Below are 17,093 nucleotides of genomic sequence, written 5' to 3'. Positions count from 1 at the left end.
ATTGAAAAGATAAGATATATTTATTGTGCAATGCTGTAATATTCTACTCAAGAAACTACGCCTGAACTGGATTAAAAAAAAAATCTTTATCGCAAATGATTGAAAATATTTCTCATTTTCAGTGGAACTAATAAATAAGTAAACAGAATTATCATCGGATGTTGTGTCCATGGGGTGTACTGACTCAGTTATTTTTTATTTAACTATGCATGAAATAAAGACCAGTGCAGTTTTTTGGGGTGAATTTTCATAATTTAAAAAAAGTCTTGCCAGAGACATGTAGTTCCTTGCATTATTAGGACCAACATATACAGCAATATATACATTTAAACCCTTTAAATTAAGAATTTGTCTGGCCCCGTTTAAGAAATTTGCTCTTTCTAACAACACAAGATGCCGCGTCTCTAGCCTAGATTATATCGAACAGGAGGCAATCTACAATAGTGTGATAAGTCTGGAAACAACACAGAAAAATAAATCAAATCATCGTCCACCATTTCATTGTTACATGTACATCGTTAATAATTATTACGTGTATACTGGTTGGTAACTTGGTCATTCTAACAGTGCCTTTTGAGTTCTCAGACTTTGATGGAGGCAGAATTAATAATAGTTAGTCAAATATATGTTTTAAAGTTTGAGTTTTTTTTATTTGTGATCTAAATCATTAAATATATTGGCATTTGTAATTCTTAAAAGTGTCATCAAAATTAACTCATAATGTGCATTTACTGATAATTGGTTATATTTCTTTCTGTACAAACATTATGATTTGTTTGTGTCCGCAATTTTGACTTACCACCCCGTCATGTTAACTTCAGATGGTTTATTTTAGTTAAAAATATACCGGTGTGTCATAAAAAGCTTCTCTGGTCCAATATAAAAAATAGAGTGAAACAATATTTTGTCTCTGAGGTGGTAAATGTGTTAGTCTTTTTTAAATAAAGTTAAAGGTGCTCTTTATAGAGTGGATATGTTAAAATTTGTATTTAACATTTTAATGACCAAAAGGCACCGTTTTCATAGAATGACCAAACCAATGTCCAGGACTTACAGTAATAAAAAAAAAAAAAAAGGAAAGCAGTGATTACACATGACGAGATCAGCTTCTGCAACAAAAAAAAACCAAGAGTTGGAAAATTATTGAGTGCACAATAAAATACGATAGTCCCCATGGTGAAGGGCTGAGATGGTATCACTATACTCTGGGAGGATTAGTGAACGCTGGTATGACAACCATAAGGTACATGAAGGTCATTGAAAACGGTGGGAGATGTGAAAACCCTCTTCCTATTGCACGCCCTGGCGCATTACCTGGATTACACCGTTATTTGCATGACCCTTGGTATAAAAATAGAGGCAGTTCATTGTGTTTCTGCAGAAATACGTAAATAACACATAAGGGGGAGGGCAGTACTATAAAGAGTCGTTTATCATAAGCCTCTTCTCATACATGTGGAGTCAGGACCTATGCATCTGCAGAAAGAAACCGCTTACACAACAGAACAGCAGAAGCTCATACATTTTATGGCTTCTTTTTTAGTCACAGTCATCTTATACTTCCTTAGTCACAGTAAGGTAAAACTATAAGCTATTAAGAATGTGTTTTGAATAATGACTGTAGGAAGAATGGAAGAAGACATATTTCTGGTATTTAAGAAAGATAAGCCTTTATTTCTCCACACAATAACGACAAATTTATATTTGGAATTAAACTATGACGTATATTATTTCATATTTGTTCATTGTAAACTGTTCTATAGATCTTAAACACACACAAAAAACACAAAAAAAAAAGAGTCCAGAGTCTAGGTGACTACAACTGAATCTTTTTCTACAATGGAAAACTCCTGGAGGAATGAGAGACTACACTGACGTCTTAAACAACTTAATAATAGAAACAGGTCCATTTACTTCCTGTTCAAAACTGCATTTCACTGTAGCAGATGGTTTTCATTTACGCGTTTTTAATACTGAAAAATGTGACCCGGAGTGTGACTTTTTTGAATAATTGCAAGGAAGTACGGAACAGTGGACGGAGAAAGGGGGTAGGTGAAGACATACATTTTCAGAGTATTCGAGCCTTGAATGCAGGACAATACAGGATTACTAAAACATACATGAATCAATGGAAATACAACTACAATTCAAAAATCAACTGTATAAGATGAACGTCACCTTTAATCATTGCTTCATAATCTTCAGTTCAGATTTGGCTTTTTCATTGATAACAATTCTAGAAGAAAGTCTCAAACAAAACATATTTGATTATAAAATATCCAGAGCGTTAGCTAATCAAAATGTCAAATAATTGTTATGGATCCACTACGATTCATCAATGACAAAACGGACACAAACGACGTAATACATGCATATCCGTGGATTTATGACTGATGATTGGTTAGAATTGGTGCCATGGCGAGTAAAAACTGACTGTTATATCGTATGAATGGGAAAAAGTCATCAAAATGTTGCATATAACAGGAAGCTGAAAGACAGGGAATAACAAAAACAAACCTCATATTACAACAATAGCGTGCTGTATAACTGCAAAAACTGCAAATAGCGACAACTCTACTCTGAAAATACACATAAAAGGGATACTATAGAGTAAACACCAATCACGACGAGCAGAGCATCTTCTTTGCACCGACCAAGCGGCTAACATGCTAACAGATAGCTCACTGCAGAAGCGTCGCGCAACCTCCCACAACACCAAGAGCATCGCCGCCACTATGAATTAAAACGCACTCTTGGTTTGATCCATTTTTTAATTTTTTTATTTTTTTTTTAGCAAACAAAAAACCGTCCGCCCTTTACCTCTCACCTTAGAGCTGTCTTTCGGTCGCGTTTCTCGTGCCGCAACAAGATTTTAAAATGCAGTAGCGACGAAACTAAACGGAATGAAGGGCTGCGCACGGAATGGCCGAGCGTGAGGTGAGGTCATCAATGCGCGACACCGAAAACAAATGCGCGTCGAGTTCAGGCCATGGATCTATTATATTATAATTATCGGCTCGAGTTTTAGTGAGGATCATTTTATTTTTATCATTTATTATTATTATTATTATTATTATTGTTGTTGTTGTTATTTTTTATTATGATTATGCATTCTAGATATCGGTCGGATACACAGAGAAAAATATGTATATTATCAACTTGTACAACGTTTAAATTGACCTGTTGAAAATTATATAGGTTTACCAATAATCTCCACAAGGGGGTAGCATTGTTATTTTGATGCGACAAAACAGCTTTGCAAAGCAGCTGCGTAACAAGTGCACTAGCTGTTTTAGCCTGTACGGGTTATTTGGCTTTAAAAAAAAACGAGCATAGCGAATCTGAACTGGGAGCAACAGAAACATGGAATATACAGGAAAGATCAGCTGATAGTGTGACTTATCATACTCATTATTATTGGGCAGAATAGTCCTCCATTCTGTGCACTTCACCCACTCCCTCTCTCTCCTCAGCACATTTTACGCTCTGACTCCTCTATCAGCAGCATCACACTCAGCCCCTTTAGAATTCCCTTCCCTCTCTTCCCTCCGCTTTCCTCCTCTCACCTCCTCAATGGCTTTTTCTTTTACATTAATACAGAGGGATGAAGCATGAAGCCGGCTGGGACTTTGGGGATGCTGATGGTTGCAACACTGCTGCATCGTGAGTGACTTTTGACTTTTGCTATGAGGACAATGTGTTTGTTGTGTCTTTTCTTTCTTAAAATGTGATTGTGTGAATGTTGGAACTGAGTTTGATAATGACACTGTGGAAGCTCAAACTAAGTGATCCTTTGGTAACGCGCCTCACAGGAAAATATATGATGCTTAAGCAGCACTTCTATGCATTGATCTTTTCTAATGCTGCTGAGCTTTGCATTTGTGAAAAAAAACAATTCTGCTGGGAAAGAGCAGGACATTATTCATATCAAACAACAGATGTTAAACTATGAGATTTCTCTTTTTCGACAGGTGTTTTAGACTTCTTCTTTTTCCTTTTCCCTCTCTGTTCTGCAGAAAAAGACTGACATGTTTACAGCGGCGCATAAGCAGCCTGCATCACAGATAATTGATTAAGATTAGCAGACACTATCTGTCTTTGCCTGTTACAGTGTGCCTGCTCTTTCCCCCCAATGTTCACTGTCAATTTTCATTCCATCTGGTCACGGCCACAGACCAGTTTCACAGCTATTTTTCATTTTCACCACGACCTGCAGTGTCAGTGCAGGGTCCTCACCAGCGCTTCCTGCTCAAGAAGCTGCTGAGGGACTACAACCCCATGGAACGACCTGTGGCCAACGACTCGCAGCCCCTCACGGTGCAGTTCTCCTTCACACTCATGCAGGTGATGGACGTGGTAAGAGATCCCGGGACGCAAAGAACTTCTCTGTTTCTTCCCTTTATTCACTTAATCTCACTTGTTACACAATCTTTTAAAACAACAACTTGTTTTTATAGGATGAAAAGAACCAGATACTGACTACAAACGCTTGGTTACAAATGGTGAGTTCAGCATAATAAAAAGGCACATTCTGATTAAGAACAGATTTAGATTTATTTATTGTCACCTGGTAAAACATAAAGCATATCATAGCCTGCATTATGCAACAGAATGTAATAGATAGTTACCAAAAACCCTCAAGGGGATTAACATGTGGTAACCTCCATAATGTCCTCTATAATGCCTTAATGTCCTGAAAGTGATACATTAAGTTTAAAGAGGCTAATCTGCATAAATAAAGGTTTGATAAGGATTTGCATACATTTCATCGGCTCTAATGAAATAGTAAATCTTCGTATATGAGATAATGAGCTATCCATCCATCTTAAAAGGAAATATCACATGGAAAAGTGCAGATATTCAGAAGCAAAGATTCAGAGTCAAAGTAAAAATATTTTTGCTGCACGCGTGGAGAAATTACATATACAAACATGTGCACAACATCCCTTATGCATGTTATGGTTTGTGTCTCTCAGCAGTGGTATGACCATTATCTAAAGTGGAACCAGTCAGAGTATCCTGGAGTAAAGAACCTCCGTTTCACCCCCGACCAGGTCTGGACCCCCGACATCCTGCTTTACAACAGGTGAGCGCGAGCCAGCGACGGCAACGGTCACGATTAAGAAACTTTTCATGTGACTTAACGCGGGTGTTATTGTTCTGCAGTGCTCATGATAAGTTTGATGCAACCTTTAAAACGAATGTCCTGGTCAATTCGAGTGGCTTCTGTGAGTATCTTCCTCCAGGTAAGGTTTTCCAATCCACTCTTTCCACCAACATATTGTATGATTTTACTTTGAATGTTTTACTTTCTGTCTTTCTCTTTTGGTCTTGGTTTAGTCTAGACTTAGTTCGATCCTGTTCTAATCCAGATTTAGTCATCAGTCTATAAATAAACATCTTAATTTTGACCTGCTTCTGTTTGAATCATGTTTCTTTTTGTTCATCTTTCACAGGAATATTTGTCAGCACCTGCAGCGTCGACGTTCGCTGGTTCCCGTTTGACATCCAGCGTTGTGAACTCAAGTTTGGCTCCTGGACGTTTGACGGCTGGCTGCTGGATATTCAGATGAAGGAGGCGGACGTGTCAGGATACATGACCAACGGAGAGTGGGACTTAGTAGGTAAAGTGACTGTCAAAGGGTTTCTGAACCGGCTGTCAGGGTTCAACATATAGTCCCATCGAAACAGAATCGCCATTTGATTTTAGGTAATGGAATGTCTGCTGAAAACAACAAAGTATCATGTTATTGGAGAAAAAAATAGCTACCCGTATTTTCGGGACTATAAGTCGCACCTTATGGGGAGAAAGTGTTTTTCAGACTTCCTATAAGTGATCTGTTCTTCTGTATCTACCTCTGTATCTACCTGCGTTGCACCAATGAAATTTCCCCATGTGGGACAATAAAGGAATATCTTATCTTATCTTATCTTACCTTTTTTCATAGTTTTGGCCGGGGTGCAACTTATACTTATATTTATGTGATATTATTTGTTATTTTCAAACTTGCAACCGCACTTCATACTCCAGTTTTTTTTCCTTCTCTATAATGCATTTTTTGGCTGGTGCGACTTATACTCCAGAAAATACAGTACATAAATCCGGAAAATGGTAATCTTTTTAGTTTTTAGACCTCTGCACTTGTGATTCTTGTGTTAGTTTTGCATTTCATACTTCAGTCTTCTCTCAAAAAATAATAATTAATTCTGGTGGTGTTTGAAATTAAATTAATCACGAACCGAATCGCAAAACTAGAAACTGTGTCTTTTCCACAAATCATTAGCCTATTGCATAATTGCATGAGTCATTTTTCAGACTTTGTTTTCATCTAATAGTTGAATATCATTTTTTGCTTTTATGGTAATGGACAGTTGTACTTGAGATGTAAACAAAAAAATGTACATGATAATCAAAGATGAGCTGTAGTTGTTATTTTGAAGTTTCCATCAGACAGTTTTACCTTCATAGAGCATCTTAAACTTCTAATTTACTGTAAACGTGAAGTGTATTCCTCGTCTCGCCGTAAGGAGTCCCAGGAGATCGACACGAGTTGTTCTACGACTGCTGCGCCGAGCCTTATCCAGACGTGACGTTCGTGGTGACGCTGCGAAGGCGGACGCTGTTCTACGCCCTCAACCTGCTCATCCCCTGCGTTCTGCTCTCCTCCATGACCCTGGTCGTGTTCCTGCTTCCTGCCAACTCTGGGGAGAAGATCAGCCTCGGTAAGGGAAAGATTTATGCCAAACGTAAACGGACGCACACTTTATTGATCCGTGAGGAAAAATACTTGGTCACAGTAGCTCAAAAGTTTATGTATCACTGGCAAAAAAAGTAAAGTAAACAATAAATGCTCAGAAAAGCTATTTAAATATAATGAATTGAAGGAATGGAACATGAATGATATGTTGTCATGTGGGCAAATTTAATGTACAAAAGAAGCGTGAAATTCAATGTGTTATTTAGAAATTCAAACACAAACATATATCTCCAGTTTGAATATTCATCTTTTACTTTTCTTTACTACACATATTATAAATAACAGTACAGTTGAGGGGACAAAGAGTAAATAGTAAGCCACATTTTTTGCTCTTCTGTTTTTGCAAATGAACCCTTCAAATCGAAATGTTCTGTCCTGTGTCTCGTGTACTATGTCTCGTGTGATTTCCTGCAGGCATCACAGTTCTTCTCTCTCTGACCGTCTTCATGCTGATGGTGGCAGAGATAATGCCGGCCACTTCCGACTCCGTGCCGCTAATAGGTCAGATTTAAGTCAACTCTACTGTATATTTTCAACACAAACACGTACGCGCAATCTGCAGATAGAGGATTGGCTTTTTTCCGTTTTTCAAATATAATATTCATTTAAATCTTGGTTGAATGTGGTAATGGGAGCGAATGGGCAATTTTGCAAAAGAAAAGTATTATTTGGAATCTGTCTCTGTCATTATTTGGGTTTTATCACGATGCATACACACTTCAGTTCATAAGATAAGATAAGATAAGATATTCCTTTATTGTCCCACATGGGGAAATTTCATTGATGCAACGCAGGTAGATACAGAGGTAGATACAGAAGAACAGATCACTTATAGGAAGTTTGAAAAACACTCTCAGTAGAAGATCTCCTATAAACAAAAACTCCCATAGACAAATAAATAAATACATAAATACCATTGCATGTGATCACAACAGTAATTGCACATGAATATGTTTCACGACGGCACATAGATTGCACATGAATCACGACAGTAATTGCACATATGAGTGTCAGGCAAATAATTCCTTCCTGATTTTAAAAAAAATTGAGAGGACCTTTACACCGTACACCGAAAATGTACCTTTCCCTAATCAAAAGACAACATATTACTGGCTTAATTTTGATTGCTTCATTCCTATAGCGACAGAGGATCGTTGCATTTGCTTTTAATAGAAGGAGTGGGTGGAGCAAAGTACATGTTTCTGTGTTAAAGCCAGTGCTGGAAGGAGTATTTTGAGTTTGTTTAGTAAAAGTACAGATAAATAGGCAAATCATTACAAATGATTAAACTAAAAGTACAGTTGAAAAATGTATTTCACACAGATTTAGAGAAATGTAGTGATCTTGATAAATAATTGTGCTGATTTTTGGTCAAGAGAAACGACAGATTTTTTCATGTATCTTGTAATTTTCATTTATGTATTTTTGTGAAAACCTGGCTATACTCAAAATATTTTAGCAGGAGGTCTCAAACCCTACAGAAAAGTATTTCATGTTTCATTAACCCTAGAAAGTACACATACCTGCTCTCAAACGTATTTAAGTAAAAGTAAATAGTACCAACAGTAAAATTGTTCTTTTGAATCAATATTTTTGCGTTTAAAATGTCCAAAATAAAATAAAATGATCCACGGTATAGTATACACAATACCAAAATCTTAACTTAAGTACAGTAATTTTACTTTAGTAGTTTGTTTCTTTCCACCACTTGATTAATCACAGAGACTGACACAGAGTTAGATCACAGTTTGATTCAATCTCAACCCTAATCAGTAATATGAACACATGTACCGCGACCTGAACTTTGACAGGTTTTTACTGTTTAATCGTTTCTCAGGCCAGTATTTCGTCAGCACCATGGTGAGCGTGGGCATGTCGGTTGTGGCCACAGTCATCGTACTCCAGTTCCACCACCACAATCCCAACAATGGACCGATGCCGCGCTTGGTGAGTGTCTGCTGGTTTTAGAATCTCTAATATCTTCCCGCGCATATATATTTAATGTATTATATCAACTGACAGTTCAATAAAAACAGCCATAACAAAAGACAATAAATGTGAACAGCAATGAAATGCATAGAAGAGATAAAATGACTCAAGCGATAAAATAGAAAATAGGACACAGAGGACCACGGAACTCTTGCAGTGTTGAAAGCCAGCGAATACTATAGAGCGAATATTATATATATATTAATCTATAAGTGCTTTACAAGATAACATTGAACAAAACAGCGGCACACAGAACACTTTTCCAATTTTCTGCACCAGCTGCACCTGGTCCTGCTCCAGTGGATCCCCTGGTTCCTGCGGATGAAGTGTCCGGGGGAGAACGCCGACCCGTCTCTGCCTCACAGCCACGCCGACGTCCAGAGCAAAAATTTGGCCTCTCCGACCACCACCACCACGACCAGCACCACCATCCCCACGCCGGTGCCGCCCGGGCTGCCCCAGAGTCTCACCTCGTTACAGGTACAGAGGGCAAATACAGAGGGTCAGCGTCGTCGCCAAGAGAAACGACACAATTTTACATTTAATTAACCTTCCCTCTTATGGTTTTCCTGCACAGCCATTCAGTCCCTCTTTCCACTCATTTAGAGAAAGTTACACTTGTCTATTGTTGTGAGTTTAGAGAGATTTACATAGAAAACATGGTAATTATCGGTCTTCTCTGTGAGTTACAATATATGATGTTATTGCAGTTATTATCTATGAGTTGATCCCTCCTTGTCCCACCACATTCAAAGACCTGTCCCTCTACAGTCTGAGGTGGTCCCCCCATTGACACCACGATGAAAAAAGTAAAATCTTGAATTACTGTAACTCATATGGTCTCATCGAAAGCCTCTCAAAGTGCTACATCAAGGCTTTCTGCAGACGAAGGCGGTCGTAATTTCACTCACATAAGCTGAGTGTTATAATTTAAATATATATTTATATATCCTCAAGTCATCTCTCAGCCCCTATCTCAGTGCCAAGATTGAAGGTTGCTATGCAGTGGACAATTTTCCTATGGGGACAATCAGTGTTGGGAAGTAAGAGAATACATGTACCAAAAAATGTATTTCAGTAGTTACTTTCTTTTGGTGGTATTCGGAATACAGTTACTTTTCTTAAATCAGAGGAATAAATTGTGGTATTTGATCATGAAATTTAGGCCTAGAGCTGCTGAATTTGTGAGAAAAATATAAAACACAGCTCGTATGGTTGGCGCATGTGTACATTCATACATTTACTGCAGCTATTGAGTATTCTGTAACTTAATATGTTTTCAAAGTATTCTTCCTAACACTGGGAACAATAAACCATAACTTCCAGTCCAGTCAAGGGTGCTCCCACTGTACACCACTAAAGTCTGCTGTGTCAAAATAAAAGCAAGTCCTAAAGAAAATAAATAACTTGAATCTGTATTTGTACAATTATGTTAGATGAGTGATATTAGGCAGAAAGCAGAAACAGAAATCAACCCACTTGTCAGTCACTACTTCGTCCCTTGCCTTTCCTCCGTGTTCATCATCATCATCATCATCATCATCAATCAATTAACTGATTTCTCTTGACATCTCTATCCACAGGCGAGTCTGGCTCAGCTCAACCACCCTCTGTCAGCCGCCCACCGCCCGAGCCCTCAGCCGCCCATCCTCCCCATCCACAACAGCAACCGCGACTCCATCCCCAACGGCCACCTCCCCTACATGGGCTTCCAGTCGTTTCAGACCGCCGGCGAGCTCGAGCCGGTGCAGGGGAACAGAGCCACCAGCCACGGGAGGTCTCACTACGGGTTCGGCCCAGTAGAGGGCGAAGGAGTGGCGGCGGCGGCGGCGGGAGGAGCGGGAGGAGCAGGAGGAGCAGGAGGAGGAGGCACGGGTGACACGCCAACACACAACAAACTCCACTCCCCACAAGAAGCGCCTTTGACTATCGACCCCGAGCCGTGCGCCGGGTCGTCCATGGGGCCGGCCGGACTGGAGGCCGGGGTCTGCGGGGCAGGGGGCCGGGCCAGCCAGAGCGCCAGCGTGGCCACGTCTCGTTCTGGGGCAGTGGACAACCAGCTCCGCGCTCTTTTGGGAGAGGTGCAGTTCCTGGTGGAGCGCGTGCGGGAGCAGGACCGGCAGATGAGCCTCGTGGAGCAGTGGCAGTTCGCGGCCGCTGTGGTCGACCGCCTGTGCCTGGTCGGATTCAGCGTCTTTAACGTGATTTGTACGTTAGCGATTCTCATGGCGGCGCCCAATTTTGGCGAGGCCCTGTCCAAAGACTTTCTCTGAGCGACGCGTAAAAAGTATCACTGACAATTTTGTTAAAAGCACAATTTCTAATTCTTTTCTTCTTTTTTCTTTGAATTTTTGAATTCGTTTAGTTTGTATGTCAGGGGTGTCCAAACTCACTTTACAGTCGATCATTTAAACGGGTGCATTATTTGGCCACAGCATCTATTCAATGTTGGAAGCTCAAAGCAACACAATGTAAGTTTGTACCTCAAAATATGGAGCCATGTCATTTTCTTATAAAACATACAGTCAAAGCCAGTTCAATGTATTATCTTCAATATTATACCTTAGCTGTTTGAATTTGATGGTAAAATATAAACAAAAAGCAATTCCCAGAGTGAGAAAAAAATGAAGCAAACAAGTGTAGCACGCGGACAACTAAACAAAATATAGCATATGGCGTCTCTTGGTATGGTAAAGCTTCAGTGTACCAGGTTATAGCAAACAAAATGGTCGTCCTTGGACAGATTGAAGTTGAAGTTGGTATATTTGACTTATATGGACCGATGTCTTGTAACTATGTCCATTTTCAGGTTTATTTGCAAAATTGTCATATTTCAGTTTTAAAATCCCAAATGGAAATCATGTCCCAATCTGCTTTACGAGTTGCATAGTGTTGCTTAACTTTGAGGCCGGTCCCACCCCAGTATGTTCATTACTGAGGCTGTCATGCCGTAAAAGCATTACTTCTATTATTTGGGCCAGTTCACGCCTCGGGGCCTACAGGACCCGGGGCCACAGTTTGGACACCCCTCTGTTATGAACACTGTGAAAAACTATTCAAAATTTAAACCGCATCCTGTCCAGTTTACTACACCCAGGATTTCATCTGGATTACATCAGCTCCACTGCAAGAAAACATAATATCCATCTTTAGTTTTAAATTGTAGTGTTTAGAATATTAATCTGGATTTGAGTAGGTTTAACTTTACGTGAGATTGAATTGGGAACATGGCCCAGAGTTCTGATCTTGTTTTATGACATTTCTGACTCCTTCTAAGATGATTTGAGTTTGTAAAAGAATCTGCCAATTGGTTGAGTGTATTTTAGAAGAAGTTATGTAATAAAACAAGTCAGGAAAAACCTTCAAACCAGTGAAATATTCCAGGTGCATCAAGTAAATACACCTTAACCAGTCAAAACTACTCAAATTAAAGGCACACTGCCAAACTTTCCTCGTTGGTTGTCCGTCCTTGCTTGTCTCCATGGAGATATTGTATGTACTGTATATTCCCGTAATGTTCCACCTTGAAACACGCCTTTGTAATGAGGAAAGTGAGTTGCCTCTCCACAGATCTGACATGTAACCCGGTAATTTACATCCGTTGGCAAGGCAAAGCACTGAGATCTCCGTGGAGACAAACAGGTGGCAAAACTTCCACCAGAAAAGTGACATAGTGCGACTTTAAGATCAAGATTCTGATTGAAAGTACCGGTAATAGAAACTAGATATTACTTTTTTTGCGGTGCTTCAGTAACGTTATTATAACCCTTTCCTTCTATAGTTTGATCCACAACATTTCTGTAAAAAAGCATTCTCAACTGCCTTTTTTCACCACTAAAGAAGACATTATTTTATACTCTAAATCATTTGATATACACTTCCCTTTCAGAGCGACGCATGCCTTATGTACTGGACTCAGCTGTGATGTGCTGCATGTAACCCATAGCCGCGCCTTTAAAAATGAACCGACATTTAACTGCTTTCCCTTTTAGAGGACATTAAAATGGACTGCTTTCACTGTTCAGTCTTTCATTGATTTCCATTGGAGCTGATAGGGAACATTTTATTGACCTGTGTATTGAAAGTGTACGCTGGGTGTGTCCTCTCATGTTACTCGCTGACCCACATGGAGATAAAGAATCATTGAAATAGGCCATGGCACGTTCCTTTACTTCCTTTATTTACTTTTTTTTTATAATAGGACCTCTATGATAATGCAGAGGGAATGTAAAAGATGTAATTAGCCTTAATAAAGCATGAACAAAGGCTTAATTCATAACGAACAAACAGTTTATTCAGGTTTAGTGACAATAAGGCTATGAAAGTAGTTATTATAAAGTGTTATTGTAAAAATTGTGATGTTTGACAATCATTACGGGAAACTTAAGCATAATAAGTGCTTAATTACATCTTTTTTTTTTTTTACTAGTTTTTATTTATTTTGTCAACAGCCATATTTGACAAGTATTAAACCATTAACAATGTTCTTCCCATGATTTTAATTAATGTTGATGAACACAATGACAGCATTAATTGGTGTTTTATGAATACAAACTAATTGCTGAACAACAACTACATCATAAAGAGCACTTAGTTTGCGATTCGTGTGTGATCCCGGTGCAAACTCTGCCTCCTCTGCAGCAGCTGTTATCTGTAGTGAAACTCGAGCAGGAGGGACAAAGGCGGCAGAGGCGAAGCCAAAAGAATAAGATGTGGAGGTAATGAAGCACGGCGATAAAACGGTGCGCCACAGTGAGAGGAGCGCTCTGCAGTGGGACAGAGGAAAGGGAGACAGACCGGGATGAGGCCTTTTACGAGCGCTGCAAGAACTGAATACATGACTGGAACTGAGCGTGGATCCACAGTGTGTTTTTGACAAATTTGCTTTTATTATTCAGATTTTTTTCCACAATGCTTTTATATTTCGAGCAAAGTTATCGGTCCATTGAATAAGACTTGAATTGGTGAGTTATAGGTGCACTGTTAAGGTTTTCTTGTCCTAAACCTTCCTTTCTCACTGGAAATGTTGCTGTTTTGCCTGAAATGTTCCACAAAATGACATAAAACTTGTCTATGTGCATGGAAAGAAGCAGATGACACCACCAGTTTAAGTAATTTTTGGCAATAAAAATGCTTGCAACTGAATAAAAGCAAGATCGATAAGATTAAAACCATACTGCGGGACATTCCAGTCAACGCAATGACACCTCGAGACAAGCAGGTGGCGCACAAACCACCGGAAAACGTGCATAGCTTCTTTAAATCGTTGAAATCGGTCAAAATATCCCAACAGCACGAAGGAGAGAGCATTTTCCACTCATGAAGATGTTCCGTTGTCGCGTTCCAGAGACAGCGACGGTCCACAAAGTGCTTAGGGAGGCAGAGCTTCTCCGGTGAAGTTTTTAACTGATTGGTCATTAATGAGAGAGCAGGAGGGGGCGGGGCAGCGCGGAAGTACTTACAGCAGCATTTACAAGTGACATATATTTGAGACTGGCAGGGGAACGCTACCATTTTGTATGCTCTTTATTTTGGCAAGAGACGTGGCGTTAAAATGATTGACTCTGATGCGACAATTTCGGAAGTAATATAATGAGTTGTGCCAATACATAGCACTGTTTCCTCTTCGGTTTCGATGCCCGGGCTGGGTTTGTTTGTCCCGTAGAAGCTGCTGAGGGAGGCATAACGGCGCAGGTGATAAATCTCAGGCTTCCCCTGGTTTTGTAGCAGGACCCTCTTCCATCTGCCCTCTGTCAACAGACCTAAGTGGGCGGGATGGAGCTGGACTGGGGACAAGCACCAGAGCAGGACGGTTTTAGAGCGGTGGAGAGGGATTTGTGTGGGTTTAGGCAATATGCTGCCTGTTTACCCATTCTAGACCATGTTTCCCATTTCTATGACAGGTTATTGGCCTTTGTTTTGTGATACTGTATCGTCTGAAACCCAGAAATAAGACTTGAAACAAGAAAAAAGATCATCACAATTAGATTTAAACTTATGTAGATCTTCACAAATCTTCCGTGAGTCTATGTTATCTACAGGAATCGCATCAGAGCGCTAAACATAGGTCCATGTGTTTGAACAACATGGCTACGGTAGGTTTTATTAATCATGTTTTATGTAAGAGACATTATTGCGTGAATAATTGCAGCTTTTGCACTGCTTTTTACCCTTTTTTGTTCCATTGCGGTTAACCTTTCAGCCCAATATGTCAGTGTCATAGAGTCTTGAGAGCTTTATCGGGCCATGCTGCAGTCCCAATGCAGCACTGCTCTGTACACGCACACACACACACCACACACACACACACACACCACACACACACACACACACACACACACACACACACTCACACTCACACACACACACACACACACACCACACACACACACACACACCACACACACACACACACACACACACTCACACACACACACACACACCACACACACACACACACACGCATAAACGCTTACACACACACCACACACACACACACACACACAAACACACACACACACACCCACACACCTTCACTGTTATACACACACACACACACACACCACACACACACACACACACACACACACCTTCACGCATACACACACACACACACACACACACACACCTTCACGCGTACACACACACACACCGCACACACACACACACACCACACACACACACACACACGCATACATACACACATACACACACACGCACACACGCACACACACACCTTCACGGTTACACACACACGCACGCACGCACACACACACCTTCACGGTTACACACCCACACACACACACACCCACACACCTTCACGGTTACACACACACACACAGACACACATACACACACACGCACACACACACACTGCTCTGTCTGGCTTCCTCTTGCTATTCAATTTGATCACGTAAAACGATAAGAAAAAGACTATTAGGAGTTCAGAGCAATGATGATAATTTGTTGCAGATTGAACATTTTTCCTAAGCATCCAATTTAACTGCGATTATATCATGTTAATTGCTCCAATCAGTTACAAATATGATATAGTCGGAAAATGACAAAATAATGTTCTTTTCCAAATGATATGGGTGATCAGTCTGACCTCATCACCGCATCATGGAGCAAATCCACTCAAATCTACGACGTTTTAAAAGGCTTGACTTGCTAGATATGACCAATAAATTATTATATAACAGTCCATTAATAATTATGATTGGGTCTTGATGATTTCTTTCTTATAATTGAGCTGCCTAAGTAATATTTCTTTATGAGGACGTTTTATTTCTGTTAAATACAATGTTGAATGGTATTTTTTGTCCTATTTTTTGTAAAAGTAGTATTGAAAATGCATTAATAGTGCAATTAGTGTAGTTTTACGTCAACTAAATGCCAATACTCAAGTTATGATCAGTCACTTCATATTTTCTAGTATATGCCCTAAAGTACTTTATGTAGCAGTATAGTAACCACCTGACAATCGGGTGGCAAATAAAAGTTAAATACCAGTAATAAATAATGCCATGGTACGTCATACTTTTTGATATGGTAATGAGATAAACTCTAAAGACTGCAATAAACCCATTGTATTTAATAACACAGGAATACATACTACATGCTATACTATTATCTAGTCCTGCTGCAAAGTAAAGTGCTCATCGTGTAACTTAAAGCGGTTTAATTTGGCCTTTCAGACCCAGATGTTCTCAGATAATGTCCTCGCTCAGGATCAGTCACTTCTGATGAATCGCCCGTTCTTGATGTTCAGCGTAAATCAATAGGAGACAGTCATTTGACGAGGCAGTGGATAATTGTCTCCCAGAACTCATTACAGAAGAAGGAAGATGCCCAGGATGAAGAAAGAGCTATAAACACACAAACACAAACACACACACAAACACACACACACACACACACACACACACAGGGAACTTCACAAAGTCTGTAGCAACCGATAATGCTGTGTAATGTTGTTAAAACAGGGTTAAATTATTTAGATTTGACTTTTGACCTTGCGTCGTGACGTCAGGCCTTAATGTAGATGACTTTAACGTCTCACTAAAGTTATTACAGTTAAGATCTTCCAAAATTGTCACATAATTGACTGTTATTACATTATCGGTTACTACAAGGTCTAATATACTGCACTTAGAGATGGAGCTCCGATTAGATTCAGCTTGGAAGATCTAAGTGTGGCCTCCACCTACCTCCACCCACCTCGAGAGCGTCCCTGCCTCCCTTCACCTCCTCCCCGTCTGGCCATCGTCCCCGTCTACTCTTCGGCCTTGTCCTGACCACCTCCAGTATCTGCCATCTAATCTGCCCTTCAGATATGATTAATAC

General features: G+C 39.9%; 2 protein-coding genes across 2 annotated transcripts in view; both read left to right on the top strand.

Moving 5' to 3' along the window:
* The window catches only part of rps27.2 (ribosomal protein S27, isoform 2), a 319,694-nt gene that overhangs the window by 166,828 nt on the left and 135,773 nt on the right, over nt 1–17,093 (top strand). The gene's annotated exons all lie outside the window — the stretch shown is intronic.
* LOC140374316 (neuronal acetylcholine receptor subunit alpha-7-like) lies at nt 3,476–12,850 on the top strand. Its single transcript, XM_072461174.1, has 11 exons — nt 3,476–3,663; nt 4,217–4,356; nt 4,458–4,502; nt 4,977–5,086; nt 5,167–5,246; nt 5,457–5,624; nt 6,529–6,723; nt 7,173–7,259; nt 8,596–8,705; nt 9,027–9,227; nt 10,331–12,850. Exons 1-11 carry the CDS (start codon nt 3,612–3,614, stop codon nt 11,018–11,020), a joined length of 1,878 nt encoding a protein of 625 aa, XP_072317275.1. The 5' UTR covers nt 3,476–3,611; the 3' UTR covers nt 11,021–12,850.

This window comes from Eucyclogobius newberryi, unplaced genomic scaffold (genome assembly GCF_026437365.1).
Source record: "Eucyclogobius newberryi isolate DKJ021-1_F unplaced genomic scaffold, fEucNew1.0.hap1 SCAF_3, whole genome shotgun sequence".
Classification (NCBI taxonomy): Eukaryota; Metazoa; Chordata; class Actinopteri; order Gobiiformes; family Gobiidae; genus Eucyclogobius; species Eucyclogobius newberryi.
This window is presented reverse-complemented; position numbering and strand designations above follow the sequence as displayed.